This window comes from Lynx canadensis, chromosome A1 (genome assembly GCF_007474595.2).
Source record: "Lynx canadensis isolate LIC74 chromosome A1, mLynCan4.pri.v2, whole genome shotgun sequence".
In the NCBI taxonomy this organism is placed as follows: Eukaryota; Metazoa; Chordata; class Mammalia; order Carnivora; family Felidae; genus Lynx; species Lynx canadensis.
Genome location: NC_044303.2, coordinates 71,834,613 through 71,852,027, shown reverse-complemented (window position 1 = coordinate 71,852,027; position 17,415 = coordinate 71,834,613). Strand labels below are relative to the sequence as shown.

At 42.4% G+C, this 17,415-nt stretch overlaps 1 protein-coding gene across 2 annotated transcripts in view; it reads left to right on the top strand.

The window, feature by feature from the left end:
* Positions 1–17,415, top strand: part of TMTC4 (transmembrane O-mannosyltransferase targeting cadherins 4) — a 65,906-nt gene that overhangs the window by 24,373 nt on the left and 24,118 nt on the right. For both annotated transcript variants that reach the window (XM_030313592.1, XM_030313584.2), the window contains exons 6-11: positions 10,375–10,475; positions 13,291–13,383; positions 13,613–13,777; positions 14,661–14,863; positions 16,492–16,663; positions 16,752–16,883. In XM_030313592.1, coding sequence (XP_030169452.1) covers positions 10,375–10,475; positions 13,291–13,383; positions 13,613–13,777; positions 14,661–14,863; positions 16,492–16,663; positions 16,752–16,883 — 866 coding nt within the window. The remainder of the gene's footprint in view (positions 1–10,374; positions 10,476–13,290; positions 13,384–13,612; positions 13,778–14,660; positions 14,864–16,491; positions 16,664–16,751; positions 16,884–17,415) is intronic.

The following is a 17,415-nucleotide window of genomic DNA, read 5'->3' as shown; positions in this document are numbered from 1 at the left end:
ATGTGGCTTCTGTGGAGAGCCTTTTAAGAATCTGAGTAGATTTTCATTAGGTTGAAGTTCCTTAGGACAGAAGACAGATGGATCAATTAGGAAAAAGGTTTTCTGTTGACCTCTTGTCTACAGGTCACCCCACCTTCCCAGGATCTGTTTTCCTGTTCACTTGAACCCCCTTCAGGAAAAGGCAAGGGTAAATGAAAATGAGGCCTGTGGCCCTGCTTCCAGACTGAAGTGAATGGCCTTCTACAGTCTCTGTCAGCTTATTTAGTCATTGGAAAATATAAAGCTATGAGGTTGCCCCTCTCCACACATCCAGCCTCAGTGTCTTGACCCTGCCAGTTATTCTTGGCTGTGGTCTTTTGTGTCCTTTTTGTCCTCTGACTGTATCCACCTGCCCACATAGGCTTTGCGTTACAGATCATAATCATTTTTTTCCCCTTGGGAGTTTAAAGTAGGTGGTTGAAAACACCCATCTCTCAAGCTGCACTCTCCATCATTTTGAGTTGGTTTTCAGGTCCCGCTCACTGTTTTCACTGCTATTTTCAGTCCCGCTCACTGTTTTCACATCATGGAGTATGGATGGTATGATTGAATTCTGCCTCCCAAGTTCCTTGCGGGTCCGGAGGCAGTGCAACCTGTATTCAAAAGAGAAGGACTTACACTCAGTTATTAGCTTCCCCGGGGAAAGTCCCATTTCCAAAACGTAAGGCAGTTCTCTGATTCCTCCCCTACAAGGCTCTGCGCCCTGAGCTCCACCTGCTGTAATCTCAGGAGCAAGCAGAGCAGGGCAGGACATGGTGAGCTGGTGAGCGGATGCCCAGCCCTGTCGCCCACTTGCTCCATTCACATTGGACAGCCCCCTCAGCTCTGCCAGCCACTCCTCCCCTCCACACTCCCGAATCCCCCTTTGTCTCATTATCCCCACCAAGTCTGGTAGAGCCTTTCCTAGTCTTTGCTGTGTTTTCGGCCACTTTTCTATGTTTCAGATTTTTCATACTCCTTTTTAAACATACTAAGAATAGAATCTGCGTTTATAGAGAACTCTCTGGAATAATCCTTACACAGCATGGTAATGTTCAGCTTCATACCTATGGTGGATAAGAGTCTTTTTAAAGAGGAGCAAGATGGGGCGCCTGGGTGGCGCAGTCGGTTAAGTGTCCGACTTCAGCCAGGTCACGATCTCGCGGTCCGGGAGTTCGAGCCCCGCGTCGGGCTCTGGGCTGATGGCTCAGAGCCTGGAGCCTGTTTCCGATTCTGTGTCTCCCTCTCTCTCTGCCCCTCCCCCGTTCATGCTCTGTCTCTCTCTGTCCCAAAAATAAATAAACGTTGAAAAAAAAAAAATTTAAAGAGGAGCAAGACTTTCACGGGTGCCCGGGTGGCTCAGTTGGTTGGGCGTCCGACTCTTGGTTTTGGCTCAGGTCATGATCCTGGCGTCATGGGATCAACCCTGAGTGTCAGGCTCTGCACTGAGCGTGGTGCCTGCTTAAGTATGAATCTCTCTCTCTCTCTCTCTCTCTCTCTCTCTCTCTTTCTTTCTTTCTCTCTCCTTCTTAAAAATAAATAAAGAGGAGCAAGACTTTCATAAACTAATAATACCATCATAGAAAAGAAGCAGTAAGAACCCTATATGCAAAAGTGATTCTGGTCAAGCATCCATGATAAGACTTTTCTGATTCTGTTCTAAAACATAAAATAGCACACAGGCTTATCAATTTTTGTCATCCATTCTTTCACCAATAATTAACCAAACCTTAAGAGTGTCCTTTGTACCAGGCCCTGTGTCCTGTGTTGGGGATACAAAAACTAGAAAGTCCATGCCTTGAAGGGCTTATGGTCCAGTATATTTTGATTAAAATAAAGGTTTCGGCATTCAGAATACTCAAGGAGTGGAATGTTCTAGTTTTCCATACTTCCTTGTTAACTTTTTCCTTCCTGTGCACACCTCACAGTGGGCTCTCAATAAGTATTCTCTTCTTATCATAGTGCATTTATACAGAATTGATGACTGTGGCCTTTGTACTATTAATTTCTTTATTTTCCTTGAAATGTTCATCTTCTTTTTTTTTAAGTGAGATATAACTGACATATAACATTTTATTAGTTTTAGGTGTACAAAATAATGACTCAATATTTGTATATATTGTGAAATTATCACCACAGTAAGTGTAGTGAGCATCCATCACCATATTGTTTTAATGTCTATTTATTTACTTTTGAGAGAGAGATTGAGAGCAGGGGAGAGGCAGAGGGGGGCGGGGGGAGAGAGAATTCTAAGCAGGCTCTGCAGTGTCAGCACAGAGCCTGATGTGGGGCTTGAACTCACAAACTGTGAGATCGTGACCTGAGCCGAGATTCAGAGTTAGATGCTCAACCAATTGAGCCACCCAGGCTCCCCATTCATCACCATATATAGTTACAATTTTTTTTTCTTATGATGAGAACTTTTAAGATCTACTGTCTTAGCAACTTTTAAATATGCATTACAGTATTGTTAACTATAGTCATCATGGTATACATTACATCCTCAGGATTTATACCTAGAAATTTTTACCTTTTGGCCACCTTTGTCCACTTTGCCCACCTCCACTGTCCTCTGGCAACCACCTATCTGTTCTGTTTTGGAGTTTGTTTGGTTTTTAATTCTACACATAAGAGAGATCATGCTGTATTTGTTTTCTCTATCTGACTTATTTTCCTTAGCACAGTGCCCTCAAGGTCCAAACATGTTGCAAATGGAAGGAATTCCTTCTTTTTTTACATCTGAGTAATATTCCATTTTGTTTATACTGTGTATATGTACATATATACACACACAGTATATGTTTTATATATATTATATATTTATAGTATTTTATATACTATAGTGTAATATGCTATACTATATCATGGTATTACATAGTGTTAGTAATATACCATAGTATGTAATATATGGTGTGTATATAATATATATAGTATTACATAGTATTATAGTATATGTATAATGTATATTTTATAGTATATATATAATACATATAGTATTTTATGTATATAGAATGTGTATGTGCATATATATGTGTGTGTGTGTGTGTGTGTGTATATATATACGGTTTTTCTTTATTCATTCACCCATGAACTTAGATTGTTCCATGTCTTGGCTGTTATAAATAATGCAGTGAATGTGGGGTGCAATATCTTTTCAAGATAGTGAGTTCATTTCCATTGGATAAATACCAGAACTGGAATTTCTGGATCACATGGTAGTTTTACTTATGCTGTTAATTTCTTTCATCTACTCTCTATTAAATTTCCTTCAGTCCAACAGAGCAGAGAGGTTGATACTAATGGACATTCATATACCCAGGTGTATATATTTTCATTTGGACTTTGAGCTACGTTAAGAAATAGTCACTCCTCTGTTTTCCCTGCCTCGTCAGTGTGCATTTTACAAAAAGCTGACTAGTGAGCACACGTGGTAAACACACTGTCATGATGGTGATGACAGTTGCTCGTGTTATGCCACATATTTTAAGTGTCCCACTGAGAATCAAAGCTCTTTTGTGGTAAAAGTTCAGTCCGGCATTTATTGGATACAAATAATGATGCTGTTTGTTGTTTATACTCAAGGCTTAACGTGACCTGGTCTTTGTTCTTTTTGGATCTGAACATAAATTCAAAGAAAGGTCTCGCAGCAGTTACACAGAAACTTGTAGTTCAAGAGAGGTTTTTAATATTTTTTATAAGGGAAAAAAACATTGAGTACTCTGAAATTAGTGGTTTAACTAGTCAAAAAAATCTCTTTCAAAGGATGTATTTCTTTTTGATAACCTCATTAGCTTTCTTTATAGATGCAATGTATGTATTATAAAGCTCTAGGCAATTTTTAACTGCCTGAGTTTATTAACAAGCAATTTTGGGCTAACCTCTAGAATCCCCAGCATTTTCAGAAAATGAAAAAAAATCTACTCACATAACATTTCTGTCTGGATTTTTTTTGTGTGTGTGGTGGTGGCAGTGGTGTTGGGGTGCTTAAATAGAATATTTCCATGCAAGATCTTTTGTTACAGAATCCTTTTTTAAAAAGGAAATGTCCTGGGGCACCGGGGTGGCTCAGTCAGTTAAGCATCTGAGTCTTGATATCAGCTTAAGTCATGATCTCACAGTTGTGAGAGTGAGCCTCGAGTCAGGCTCCCCACTGAGTGTGGAGCCTGCTTGGGATTCTCTCTCTCCCTCTCTCTCTGCTCCTCCCCTGCTCACTCACATGCTCTCTCTCTCCAAATAAATAAATAGACATTTTTAAAATAAATAAATAAAAATTAAAAAGGAAATGTCCTTATAAGGGAAACTATACTTTTTTTAAAAATATTTATTTGAGAAGAGTGCAAATGGGGGAGGGTCAGAGAGAAGGGGACAGAGCTGACAGGCTGACAGCACCAAGCCCAATGTGAGGCTCAAACCCACGAACTGTGAGGTCATGACCTGAGCCGAAGTCAGAAGCTCAACTGACTGAGCTACCCAGGCACCCCAACCATTTTAAATTCTAAACTATTGCAAAAGACAGTATCCCAAATATTAGTTGTTGTAAGTTCTTAAACGTTGTTTGCTTATTGCTGTCCTTGCCACAGTTCGGGGAGCTAGAATAGGATAACTCTTACTCTTGGGGTATCATTTCCTCATATTTTCATTCTGATTGAAGACATCTGTTTTCCTTTGACTTAGAATCATGCAGCTCTAAAAAACAATAGGGAGACTGTGTATCTCATGTACTATAGGACTCTTGTTTTTAGATTTGGGGTCATTGCTGACTGAATTCTGACTGTGGTATTCATGTGCATTTTCTTTTCTCTGCTTTTATGTTTCTTTGGTTCCTACATCACTTGATGTCCCCCGAACGGGCTGGTATTTTAGAATAGCAACGTCTGACTTCTTTCATTCTGCGGGTGGAAGCACTGCCTGGTTGGCTCCAACTTTTGGAATGGGAATCTGACGCTCATTGTGTCGCTCTGGCAGAGGGAGTGGGAGCCACCTGCCGGGGTGGCGTGGTTCCCACACACAACATGACGTGCCAGCTTCAAGGCAGCAAAGATGCCAAGCATCGAGTGCTGAAGAGGGGAGCTCATACAATGCGATGCTTTCACTGAAAGAAGATCTTCCCACCAGAAAGTAGTACCAGTTCCGAAGCACATGCTTCATTAAATTGATCACATCTGTTGGCACTTGTGGGTGTTAGCACTGACAAGTGTCTCTCTGTTAGTGCATTTTGGGGTTTTTTTTCTTTTTTTCTTTTTTGGCCTGTGCTTCCTCCACTCTATTAGCCTTTGCCTCATTTATCTAAGTGATTGTATTATCTTTGATAATGCAGACATAGACTGAGACAAACATTTTCGAGGCCAGTTTATGAAGCTCTGGATCATAAACTGTTGATGTTTCCTAAAGCTGCATAATTATCCTAGAGCAAGGTGTCTTCCTACATGAGGAGAGATGTCACATGGTATAAGAATGGTTCCTTTTCTCCTTCTCCTGGGTCATTGGTGGTTGCAATTTAGCAGACTGGCTGGAGATGAGACAGAGGACTCTGGGTAAACGCAACATCCTGAGATGCTCGCATGTAGCTACATACCAGTTAGATTTCCCTATTTGGGGATGATTGTTTTGAATAAAAATATTCATAAATACAACCACACTGGAGGCGACATCTGGCTCTCAGAATTTATGGTTACTGTTTGTAACAGCTATGAATTTAAAATTAACACGGTCAACTTTTGCTGTGCCTTTTTAATATTCCTTGTGTAATTTTTTAAATGTTTAATTCCAGTATCGTTGACATACAGTGTTATATTAGGCTTATGTAATTTTTTTAACTTCTTTTTTTTTTAAAGAGTCTCTTACATGGTGGGGATTTTTCCATTGTGAGGAAATTTCAAGACATTAATGTCAAAAGATGTGACTTCTGGCTGTATTTTTGTTCACATTGAAAGTGAATTGTTAACTTTTTTGTATTAAATTGCATATCATAATTGCATAACAAATGTGGTAATATAAGACTTCTGGTAGACATAGAAATAAATGAAATTATTGATTCCCCAAATACCTATTGAGCACCAGCTGTTGGGGGTAGCCTATCATTATCTGTTTCAGCTGTCCTATTAAAATGTTCAAACTTGGAAATAAAAAAATGGCTTTCATTAGTTAATAAGTTAATTTCATTAGTTAATAAGAGCATACCCCAAAAAATGCAAAGCCCAAATTCATCTAGAGATGCTATATCTTGGCAACTATTAGCATTGGTCACCTTGACAAATCAAGACTCAAAAAGGAGTCTTGAGTCTGAGGAATTACATGGGTAGAACTATGCTAGAGCAGGCCATATTACTAGAAGTACACTAGGCTGGGCTGTCCCCAGACTCAGAACCAGTTTCCCAGGTGAGTATTTACTTTTTATAAGGCCCTCCTTGACCACTCCCATACTGGCAATAGTGCCAATGGTATGTACTTTGGCGTTTTAAGACATCAGTTAAATTAAGCTTTCCAGTTTGAATACTGGAAAAAGTGAAATGTGTGTGCATGAATAGTCCTGTAACTCCTGATAACATGTCAAGTGGCCAATCTGGGAGGGGGTTGCAAGAGAAAGATTTAAATAGACAAGCTCACTTCATATTTTCTGAGTTTTAGAAGGCAGACTTGGAATACAATTAAAGCCATGAGCAGATCATTTCATCTGTGAGCTGGGTGTCTGAGCATATGATATAGACAGTGCTGTGCAGTAGGAACACAGGATGAGCCATGCATGTAATTTTTAAATGTCTAGTAGCCACATTATAAAAAGATGCAGTTGGATGAATTTTAACTGCAGTTTTTAGCCAGATGTATAAAAAATACTATAATTTCAACATGTAAAAATCAGTATAAAAATTATGAAATATTTTACATTTTCTTTTTTCATACTGAGTCTTCAAAATCGGGTGTGTATTTTATACTTAACAACGCATCTCACTAGGGACCAGACACATTTCAGGTGCTCATTAGCTATAATGCCTACTCTTCTGAACAGTGTAGTCTAAGATTTGATTTTCTGAATATAAAGCCATCCCTAGGTTTGTAACTGACAACTGAAATTTTGCTTTTGACCAGAAATTGCCACTGTTGAGAAGTGGCATAATATTTAAAAATCACTGTAACTTAAGAAATTTCTTCAGCAAAGAAACGTTGTCTTTCGCATGCTTTTTACCAGACATGTCTGCACAAAATCATAAGAGGTAAGTAGAGAGTGGAAATCTTCCAAAAGAATCGTGATAGAGGATTTGAGAGGTGTGAGGTGTCCAGGTCCCTTGCAGAAATTTGGGGTTTGAGAAGTGTGGTGAAAGTATGGAGTGAGATTAGGAAGAAGGTTATCAGTAAATGTGAAAGCTGTGTTTTCTATGCAAGTTATTTTTCTGTATTCAGTGAAATCTCTGATTTTGCCATCTAAGGAGAAAACCATTTTAAATTCCAGACAAGTGGAACCTGAGCCCATTACTTTCACATCTCCATACTCATTTAACTTTGTGTTAATGGAGTGCTTCAGAAGCTGTCCTTTGGGTGTTTTAATGGAGGAACTGGGAATTTTTTTCCTATCCAAGCCACTGGTCCATGATAGGGGGAAATTCATCCAGGTTACACAGTCAAGTAAAATACAAGCTAATTCAGTTTTTTAGGAAGGAATGTAAAATGGTCAAGGGACCTTCTTTAAATGTTAAGAACAGGGAGCATCACATTGGGAAGTCATTATGTTTTATTAAGAGTTAGAAACACACACACACACACACACACACACACACACACACACACACAAAGAGTTACAAGCATAGGGGCACCTGGGTGGCTCAGTCATTAACCATCAGACTCTTGATTTCGGCTCAGGTCATGATTCATAGCTCGGGAGATCAAGCCCCACGTTGGGCTCTGTGCTGACAGCATGGAGCCTGCTTGGGATTCTCTCTCTCCCTTTCTCTCTCTCTCTGGTCCTCCCCTGCTCCCACACACACACTCTCTCTCTCTCTCTCTCTCTCTCTCTCTCTCTCTCACTCTCTCACTCTTTCTCTCTCTCAAAATAAATGAACTTAAAAAGAAAAGTTACAAATACAGATTGTGGGAATGAGGAAGCTTAGAAAAAGCCAGTCCAGGCGGTGGGGGAGAGGTCCATTTGGTTTCTAGTGAACCATCAAATCTAATGCTTAGTGGACGTGGAAGCAGCATGCTGAGACGAGGGACCCCAGCACATCTCCCGAGCTGCCGTAGTGCCCGTCCCATTGTGAGCCCTGAGGGGCACAGGAGCCTGGCTGGGGGTCATTTACCCTTTTATCTGTGGAGAAGACCCCATGGTAATACATGAGTTCTTATAATTAAAGACATTTAATTACCTACCAACTGCTAATATGAGAAAATCCTGAGAGTGGTTTGATGCAGACTCAGGAGGATGTGTTATGGGAGAAAAGCTCAGTGGACCATATGTCCACGGCATGGAGAGGACAAGCCTTAAGGGTGTTATCTGCCATCCATCTCCATCATATGGCAGAAGGTTACAGTGCCTTGTGAGCTGTGACCACCTCCATTCTGCCAGCTGAACCCCTGGGCTGAGCTGCTGACACTTGTGAGGCCTTTCCTAAAATCATAACTTAAAAGGAGTTGACCGAGGGACACCTGGGTGGCTCAGTCAGTTAAGCATCCAGCTTCAGCTCAGATCATGATCTCACAGTTCATAGGTTCCAGCCACATGTCGGGCTCTGTGCTGACAGCTCAGACCCTGGAGCCTGCTTCGGATTCTGTGGCTCCCTCTCTCTGTCCTTCCCCGCTGGTGCTCTCCCTCGCTCTATCAAAAATAAACAAACATTAAAAAAAAAATTAGAATCACCTGGAAGGCTGGTTAAAAGGGCAGTTGCTGGGCTCCACCATCAGGTTTCTGATTGCACAGCTCTGGGTGGGGCCTGAGACTCTGAATTTCTAACAGGATCCAAGGGCAGGTGCACGGACCACACACTGTCATTACCCTGGTTCAGGGCACTGGTCCCAAGTGTGGGTGATTTCTGCCCCACTCTTCCCAGGGGTGTTTGACAAAGCCTGTGGCATTCTTGGTTGTCACATCTGAGGGCTGGGAGGGCTGCTGGCATCTAATGGGTGGAAGCTAACGAGGCTGTCAAACATGCACATAGTTAAAAAAAAAAATTAAGGATATGTGAAGGGCTGTGCAGTGGGAAAGCATAGACTTTATCCCTCTGCTGCCCAAATTTTCTTCTTAGAACTGTTCAGAAACAACTGTGGTTGGTTTCTTGTGTGTTTTACAGATATGTTTTGCATTTACAACCATGTTTCTATAATTTTTAACACAAATGGCCAGGCATTTCTGTATAGTTTTTCTCCTCTCAAATATCAGTAGGTAGGTAATGTTGCTCCCAATTTATAGATGAAGTTGTTGAGACTGTGAGTGGAAGTAATTTGCTCAAGGTCACATAGTAAATGGCAGAGCCAGATTTTGGACCAAGAGTTCTGGTTTTGATCAGAACTGAACCAAGATTCGTAGGAACCCCAGGCAAGCTAATGGTTTGGCCCTCCAAGCAGGTTTGCTTTGCCCTACTTCAAACCTATGTCTTTTTTAAATGTGTACCATCTATGTAGATGAGGGGGTGAGGGCCTTACAAAGGACATGTGGCCTCTCCTCTCCAGCAGTTCAGCCCTGGCCCCAAATTGCAGATATCACCCACCAAACAGAATAAAGCCAGACCCTCCCTTGGCTGGAGGCCGTTCAGGGACCATCAGTTTTAACTCAAGGTCAGTCCCACCCCAGGCTTCTTACTACAGAGTTCCCATTTCTAAGGATGTTCTGGCTTGAAGCCCCATGCAGGTTGGCAGCCCAGCCCAGCCTGGCCTGGGCCTTTACCTGGACTTCTGTGCCTACAGTTGTAGGCTTTCTCAGGGCAGCTCAGGCATTGCCGTCACCACTGTGGTGATAGCAGCAGTCACTGCTGGGGCCATCCCATAATCCGATGCAGTGCTTATACTCTCAGTGGGACTTCTCAACACAGCCTGTCAGAGTGGCCTGTTAGGTGGCTGGCAGGTCAGGAAGTAGGAACTTGCCCCATAGGGAGTCTGCAATGAGATATCTTGGTGGCCAGGCCTTCATTGCGGTGCCTCCAACAGGCTGTGGGTACCTGCTAGGATGTGCCTTGAGAGTGGGTATGTATATCATTTAGACGGTGCTGTTTAACCAGAAATGCAGAGTGTAATACACTTGCCCACAGAGAAATGCTAAGACCAAACTCTTTTTAAATCGTGGCTATTTAGAGCACATGCTTAGGATTTTAGTCCCTGGTGCTACCAGGGCTAAGCTGTGTTGCATGATGTTTATGTCTGTCATTTCTCTATCAGCAGGTAACAAGGAGGGAACACATTCTACGTTCTGGGTGTTGCTGAGTATCCTCCTGGGAGCGGTGGCCATGCTGTGTAAAGAACAAGGGATCACTGTGCTGGTAAGACCTGAGATGCAGTCAGGGCCTGCCCCTCCCTCTGCCACAGTAGAGACATCTCGGGCTAGCCTTGCCTCTGTGACTTCCTCCACTTCTCAACCCCATTACCAGCCAGTCAGGGACCCTTCTATCAGTTACTTATGCTTTTAGTACAGGTAGTGTTTCATGGAAATGGACTGTCTCAGTTGACTATCATTAGCAACCGGTGGGAAACAGAAAGTGGGAAGTTCTTACAGACAGTGATTAGCTCGCTCATGGAGGGGTGCCATAGAAAAAGAGAAAAGAACAGTTTCAGTTTTCCGGGGTGCTGTCCTATTGCCGCACTTCGAGATACAGCAGTGGGCTGACGCCATCAATGCTTCTGGTCCTGATTAAAGAAGTACTGAGTGTATGTTGTGCTTGGCCTTGACTGGAAATATCAAAGAGGAAAGGAGGGGTCCTGAAGAGTAGAGGCCTCCACCTCCTATGTCTGATCAGAATCGAAGCCCCAGGAAGGGAGAGGCATTGAAATTCACTTTCCTTTTCTTCCATCGTAGCCAGTTTTATGCTTGACGTTATTAGAGGAAAACTTAGAAATTAGGGCTATGATCAGGGGTAGAGAAACGGAAACAAAGATATGGGATTTGCATGGCCCAGATAGGAATAACCTGGGAAAGAAAGAGCAGATAAATCTATATGGGGTTTGATGTAAGTCAAAGCAAAGATGAAAGAGTTTATGAGGCTCAGTCTAGAAGATGAAGGTTAGCTAGCTAAGAAATGGCGCAGAAAGAATTACTGCACAAAGATACTTGAACTTCACGGGTTATTATTTTTTTTAAGTTTGTTCCAAGCCAATGTTTTTCAATCTCAGCATTATTGATGTTTTGGGCTAGGTCATTCTTTTTTATGGGAGGGTTGTCTTGTGCACTGTGGCAGGTGTAGCAACATCCCTGGCCTCTACCCCTAAATTCCAGTAGGACTGCCTTGACTGTGACAACTTAAAATGTCTCTAGACATTGTCAAGCATCCCCCGGGTGGCAGAATCATCCACTGCTCTAAACCTTTGCTTCGCAAAGACCAGTAGTATCAATACCATCTGGGAGCTTATTAGAAATTTAGGATCTCTAACCCCACCCCAGGCCTGCTGAATCAGAATCTCCATGTAACAAGGTCCAAGGTGGCTCCCATTAATGTTTGAAAAGCACTAAAGGTTGAATTTATGTGACTAAAGATACTAAAGATATGCTAAAATTTAGCTGTTTTCAAACATTTGATTAGAATGTGGACATTTTGATGATGTATTTAAATGGGCAGTTGGAGAGTGCCAAAATTCTTTTTGGCTCAGTCCTTGTAATGATGTGATCCCCTCACCCCTTGGTGACTCATAGGGAGAAAAACAAATGGTATAAGACAGTGGCAGCTCAACAGGAAGCTTCTGCCTTCTAGAAGATGGTTTACACCCGGGGAGAAATGTTCTTCTGTGACCCACTAAAATCCTGTATCGCATGAGTGAATAAAATCAGAATTCTTTGAAATGATTAACCCAGTGCTGGCCTGTGTATTAGATAATTAATGGCTTCCAGCATTTATGGGAGAGGGTTAAGTAGGGATCCTTGCTCTAAAAGCCACAAATTACCACTGGCTTCTGATGATTTATGATTTTCTTCACCGCAAAGCCCCACATCAAAAAGACCAAAGTCATTTAGGGGGAGCTTTAACCACAGATGCCATATGCACTGTGACCACTTTAGATTGGTCAGGGAGTTCCACAAGTTGACCTTGCCTACAGCGGTGACGTCTACAGAAAGTCCATTGCAGGGCAGAGAAGGGAATCCAAGGCCCATCTAGCCTGGCAAAAGCAGCCCTCACCTTCTGGAAAGAAACTATTTTGGGTCTACTGGAAGCTACCAGCAGAAGTGGAGCTGCATCATATCCCAGACACTGGCTTCATGTAATGGAAGTTATTTGTTGTTCACCTCACAGCTGTGGGTGGAGGTGGCTGTTGTCCACACAGTGGACACTAGCTGGTGCAGGTTCTGCCCTCTGGAGTGTGTAGTTTCCACCATTGCCCTGATGGTGTCCATCACAGCCAGCCAGAAGGGGAAACCAAGTGACGGAGTGTGCCCAGGTTATAAGCAAACCTCCAAAATAATGCATAAGCGCTTTGAGCCACGTTCTGGAGGCTGAAACTCAAGTCACATGACCACACGTAGCTGCAGGGCTGGCTGGGAAGTGCTGCTGGGCTGTGTGCCCAGCAAGACCTGAAAACCAGCGGACAGCCAGGAGTCTGCACCTGAGAGATCCAGAGCCCCATCAGAGATGATTTCTTATGTTGTGCCCCTGCTACTACTACTCGTGCTGAAATCAGTCAGCGCTTGGCGTTCTTGAGGTGTGACTAATTACTTACATGGCTCGGTTTTCGAGGTTGACGGCTGCCTTTATCTTCTGAGGCATAATTACTGTGCAGGTAACCCCTCTGTTAAGCCACTAAGAGACTATTTTATAGTAAAAGAAAAAAAAATAGGCAAGAGGGACCTCTGGAGAACTTCTCCTGGGAACCCCAAATTTCCAGCTATCCTGAATCCTTAGACTACTCTTCTGTGCAGACTATGAAATTATGACCAACAGGGATCTACTAGGCAGGAAATCTGATACATCACCATGAGCCGATTTCATAAGAACAATAGTGGGGTGTCTGTTTTACAGCTGGAGACGTCTCCCGTGATTATCTTAGCCACTGCAATTCTTGTCGAGATTCAGTAATAAAATTGTGAAGTGTAATTGCCACCTAATCAGAGCCAGGCTCTCCCTCACTGATTGCCTTGCTTTGCTTCCTCAGGGTTTGAATGCAGTCTTTGACATCTTGGTGATAGGCAAATTAAATGTTCTGGAAATGGTCCAGAAGGTACTACATAAAGACAAATCATTAGAGGTGAGTATATACTTTTTGTCTCCAGCCCAGACATGGAAAATGTCAAGTACCAGCTGATTTAAAACGCCATTTTCAAAATATTTCTCGCCGTTTTGAATTTGAAAATAGCTAGCCCTTTTCAGCATGGCAGCAGAGCAGTTCGGGCAGAAGTGCTGCACACGTGCACTGAGCTCGTCTGCACTTTTATTTGAAAACCCACGACATCAGGGGCTTTGCGTTGACCTTTCAGAACCTTGGCACGCTCAGGAATGGGGGCCTCCTCTTCAGGATGACCCTTCTGGCCTCGGGGGGAGCAGGGGTGCTCTACATGCGCTGGAAAATCATGGGCACAGGCCCCCCGGCATTCACCGAGGTGGACAATCCCGCCTCCTTCGCCGACAGCATGCTGATCAGGGTGAGTGCTGAGCCTGTCCTCCACTTCTGTCTTCTCTGCCCACTAGCTTTCAGAACCTTTGTCCCCCTCTTCTGACTTCCCAACATGCCCACAAAATCCCTAATCAGTGGAACACCTCCACATTTGTTTGCACTCACTAAGGATATTCTCAGATGAAACCAGATTTTGATTAAGGGATCGATCGAGAGGGTGTGAGTCCCATGTATTTCCATTCTAATCAAAACTAAAGAGAAATGGTTCTTTCAAATATCAGCTTTCCTGCCAGCCTCACTAAAGTGTCCCCTGACCCCATTACTGTTGTGGTAAAGGAAATTGATGTAGTGGGATTAACACAAAATCTAACCGCATCGATAATATATCTTTAAACGTCTGACAGTATCCAAACACTATTTCTTGTAAAGGTTTGCTTTTTCTGAAGGCAAGGTGTCAAGCCACAAATTCTTAGTGGTGCATTTCATAGAGATAGAAATCAAAAGGGGGAAAAACCCTCTTCTTAAATTGTCAGACACATAGGTGAACCCTGGGCCTCAGATTTCCTGGGTCACAGACTTTGGTCATCACTAAGTAAATGGGACACATTTTGACCAGAAATATAACAGATGTACAGCAGAGTCTGGTGGCTTTGCTGTATTTTTCTCTATTACAGTCTGAACACATTTAATAGATTGCAAACTACAGTCCCACGTCCAATGTAGAAATTGACATTTTATTTTATACAACTGCTCTCCTTGAACAGAAGCCTATGGATGCCTCAAAAGTGAAGTTACAAGGTATGTGTATATATACACACCCATATACATATAAATGGGCGTTATATATACATATACGTATATATGTAGAAGTTCTGTATCAAATGAGTGTTTGTTTTCCTTTTGACTGACAGGCCATAAACTATAATTACTACTATTCATTGAATGCCTGGCTGCTGCTGTGCCCCTGGTGGCTGTGTTTTGATTGGTCAATGGGCTGCATCCCCCTCATTAAGTCAGCCGGTGACTGGAGAGTAATTGCACTGGCAGCACTGTGGTTCTGTCTAATTGGCCTAATATGCCAAGCCCTGTGCTCTGAAGACAGCCACAAAAGAAGGTAAGAGGCAGCACTGAATTTCAACTTCCACACTGGGCTGGATCAGAGCATTTTGCTAAATCCATTTTGCACTGATCATTTTTAACAATTTTGTGGAAGTAACATCTAAGGACATTTATTTCCAAAACGCATTTATGCCTAGGATGAGTTCCATCCATTTGGAATCCATTGCTGGCTTCAACTAGTGGGGAGTGAACTTGGAGGAGGGGAACGGATGACTGCTCTGTCTCCCCCTCCCACCTTTCCCTTGAAGTAGCATCTTGAGATCCTTTTCTCTGTAGGTGGTAAAGAGTAATTTATGGTCAGAACAGAGAGTGTAATTGATGTGTGCTGTGCCCATCATTTCACAATTCTCCTTCAAAAAACTCTGGTGGATGTTCTAGTGATTCCTTCTGTTGTTGTTTAGTAGAAAATAAACCGCTGCTCCAAAGAGACTATTCTTTCTCACAAAGAGAGAGAGTGAGAGAGAGAGAATAAAAGGTTATTGAGAAAATAATGGAGGTGGAGGAAACAAATGTGTTTCCTGAGAAAGAAGACTATTTAAGGTAGTTGATTCCCTTTAAGCATATGTGTTTAGGGAATTAGATTAGTAATTTCTTAGAATAAGTTTTGTTTTTAAAGCTTATTTATTTATTTTGAGAGAGAGAGCACGAGCAGGGGAGAGGGGGAGAGGGAGAGAGAGAGAGAGAGAGAGAGAGAGAGAGAGAGAAAGAGAAATGAGAATTCCAAGCTCTGACAGTGCAGAGCCTGATGCGAGGCTCAATCTCACAAACCATGAGATCATGCGTGACCTAAGCCGAAATCAGGAGTTGGTCGCTCAACCTCCCGAGCCACCCAGGCACCCCCAAAATAAGTTTTAAGTTTACCTGTTAAATTGGTTCATAATTCTACTAACTTTAGCCCCAGTTCACCTATACACATGCAATAATGATTTTGCCTTGTTTTGTTTTGTTTTGTTTTGTTTTTTTAAGTACTGAAGGCACAGGGTCCAGGAAGGAGCCACCAAATTTGACCTAGCTTCTTAATTTATCCTCTTGCATCATATGGGACATCGGAAATGTTGCCTAGTTCTGGAAGCTCTTTGTTGCTCAGCTTTCTTTTTGCTTGAGTGAAATATGTGGTGACATAGCACCCAAAAATGATTGCAATTTTGTTTATTTCAGATTTTATAAAGCTTAAACTAGTAAAGTATTATTATTCCTGTTAAGGTTGGAGAGGGGATTTTTTTTTCCCATGAAAACTATAGTGGACTAATTGGGACCAAAATACCCACTGATCTATTCAATGCCTACATGGTTTGAGGGGGGTTAGGAGTAAGTGAATTAATAAGGGCTCACAAAGTGTGATCATTCTAACCTTACTTGTATGGATTGAGCACCTTACAAGTCTTGTCCATATGCTTGATGCTAAACTAAGTGCATTAGTGAGATTTTATGACTTATCCTAATACTGCCAGGCTAAATCCTCTTTACTGATGACATTTCTCTGCTACTGCTGGTACCTTTTCCCAATTGATGACTTAAAAAAAAAAAAAAACACAGCCTTTATCACTAATTTAATGTTGAGTAGGATTTTTTTTTTTTTGAGAAGTCTGAAAATAGCTATTTTAATTACTTCTCACTTTCCAGGATCCTTACGCTGGGCCTAGGATTTCTCATTATCCCATTTCTCCCTGCAAGTAACTTGTTCTTCCGAGTGGGCTTTGTGGTTGCAGAAAGAGTCCTGTACCTCCCCAGTGCTGGGTACTGCATGCTGCTGACTTTCGGATTCGGAGCGCTCAGTAAACACACTAAGAAAAAGGTATTGGCCCAGGGTGGTGTGCCATTCATACCCAAGACGACTGGCTAGACCTTCCTAATGACATTTATGGTATCTCTCTGTTCCTAAGAAATTGATTGCTACTGTCGTACTGGGAATTCTATTCATAAACATGCTGAGGTGCATGATTCGCAGTGGCGAGTGGCGAAACGAAGAACAGCTTTTTAGAAGCGCCCTGTCTGTGTGTCCTCTCAACGCCAAGGTATGTTGACTGCCATGTTTCCTGAGAAAGACCTTCCTAGCATATACTTTAAGTTGAACAGCTGAATAAGAAGAAGGTCCCTTTACCTTCACGCAGAAGCTAGCATAAGACCATGACCAAATACTCGGGTTTTTCTTTGGTTTTGTTAATGATTTTGATAAATTCATTACACTTCCAGTTGGCCAAAATAATTCAAAAGAACTCATTAAAACCAGACAGCGTCAGTGAAACTGCAGGTTACTTAAATGACGTTTTGCCCATCTTCCAGTTGGTCCAGTCACCCACTGAAATGGTAGCAGTGAGGTGGCCGCGCACATCCAGACTGTGGTTGGGGGAGGGGCAGAGTTTGAACCTCAGAACACGTGCCCGGGCCACCGCCTCAAGTCTTCCTCCGGTCTGTAACTTGAAGATGACTACACCAGTGAACAGGCAGCACTTTGGTTCAGGAAGTTTAAATTACACCATCTGATGTGCAGTATTACACATTTGTGTTGCCTGTGGCTTCTCTGCTTGTGATCCCTTTTGTCAGATT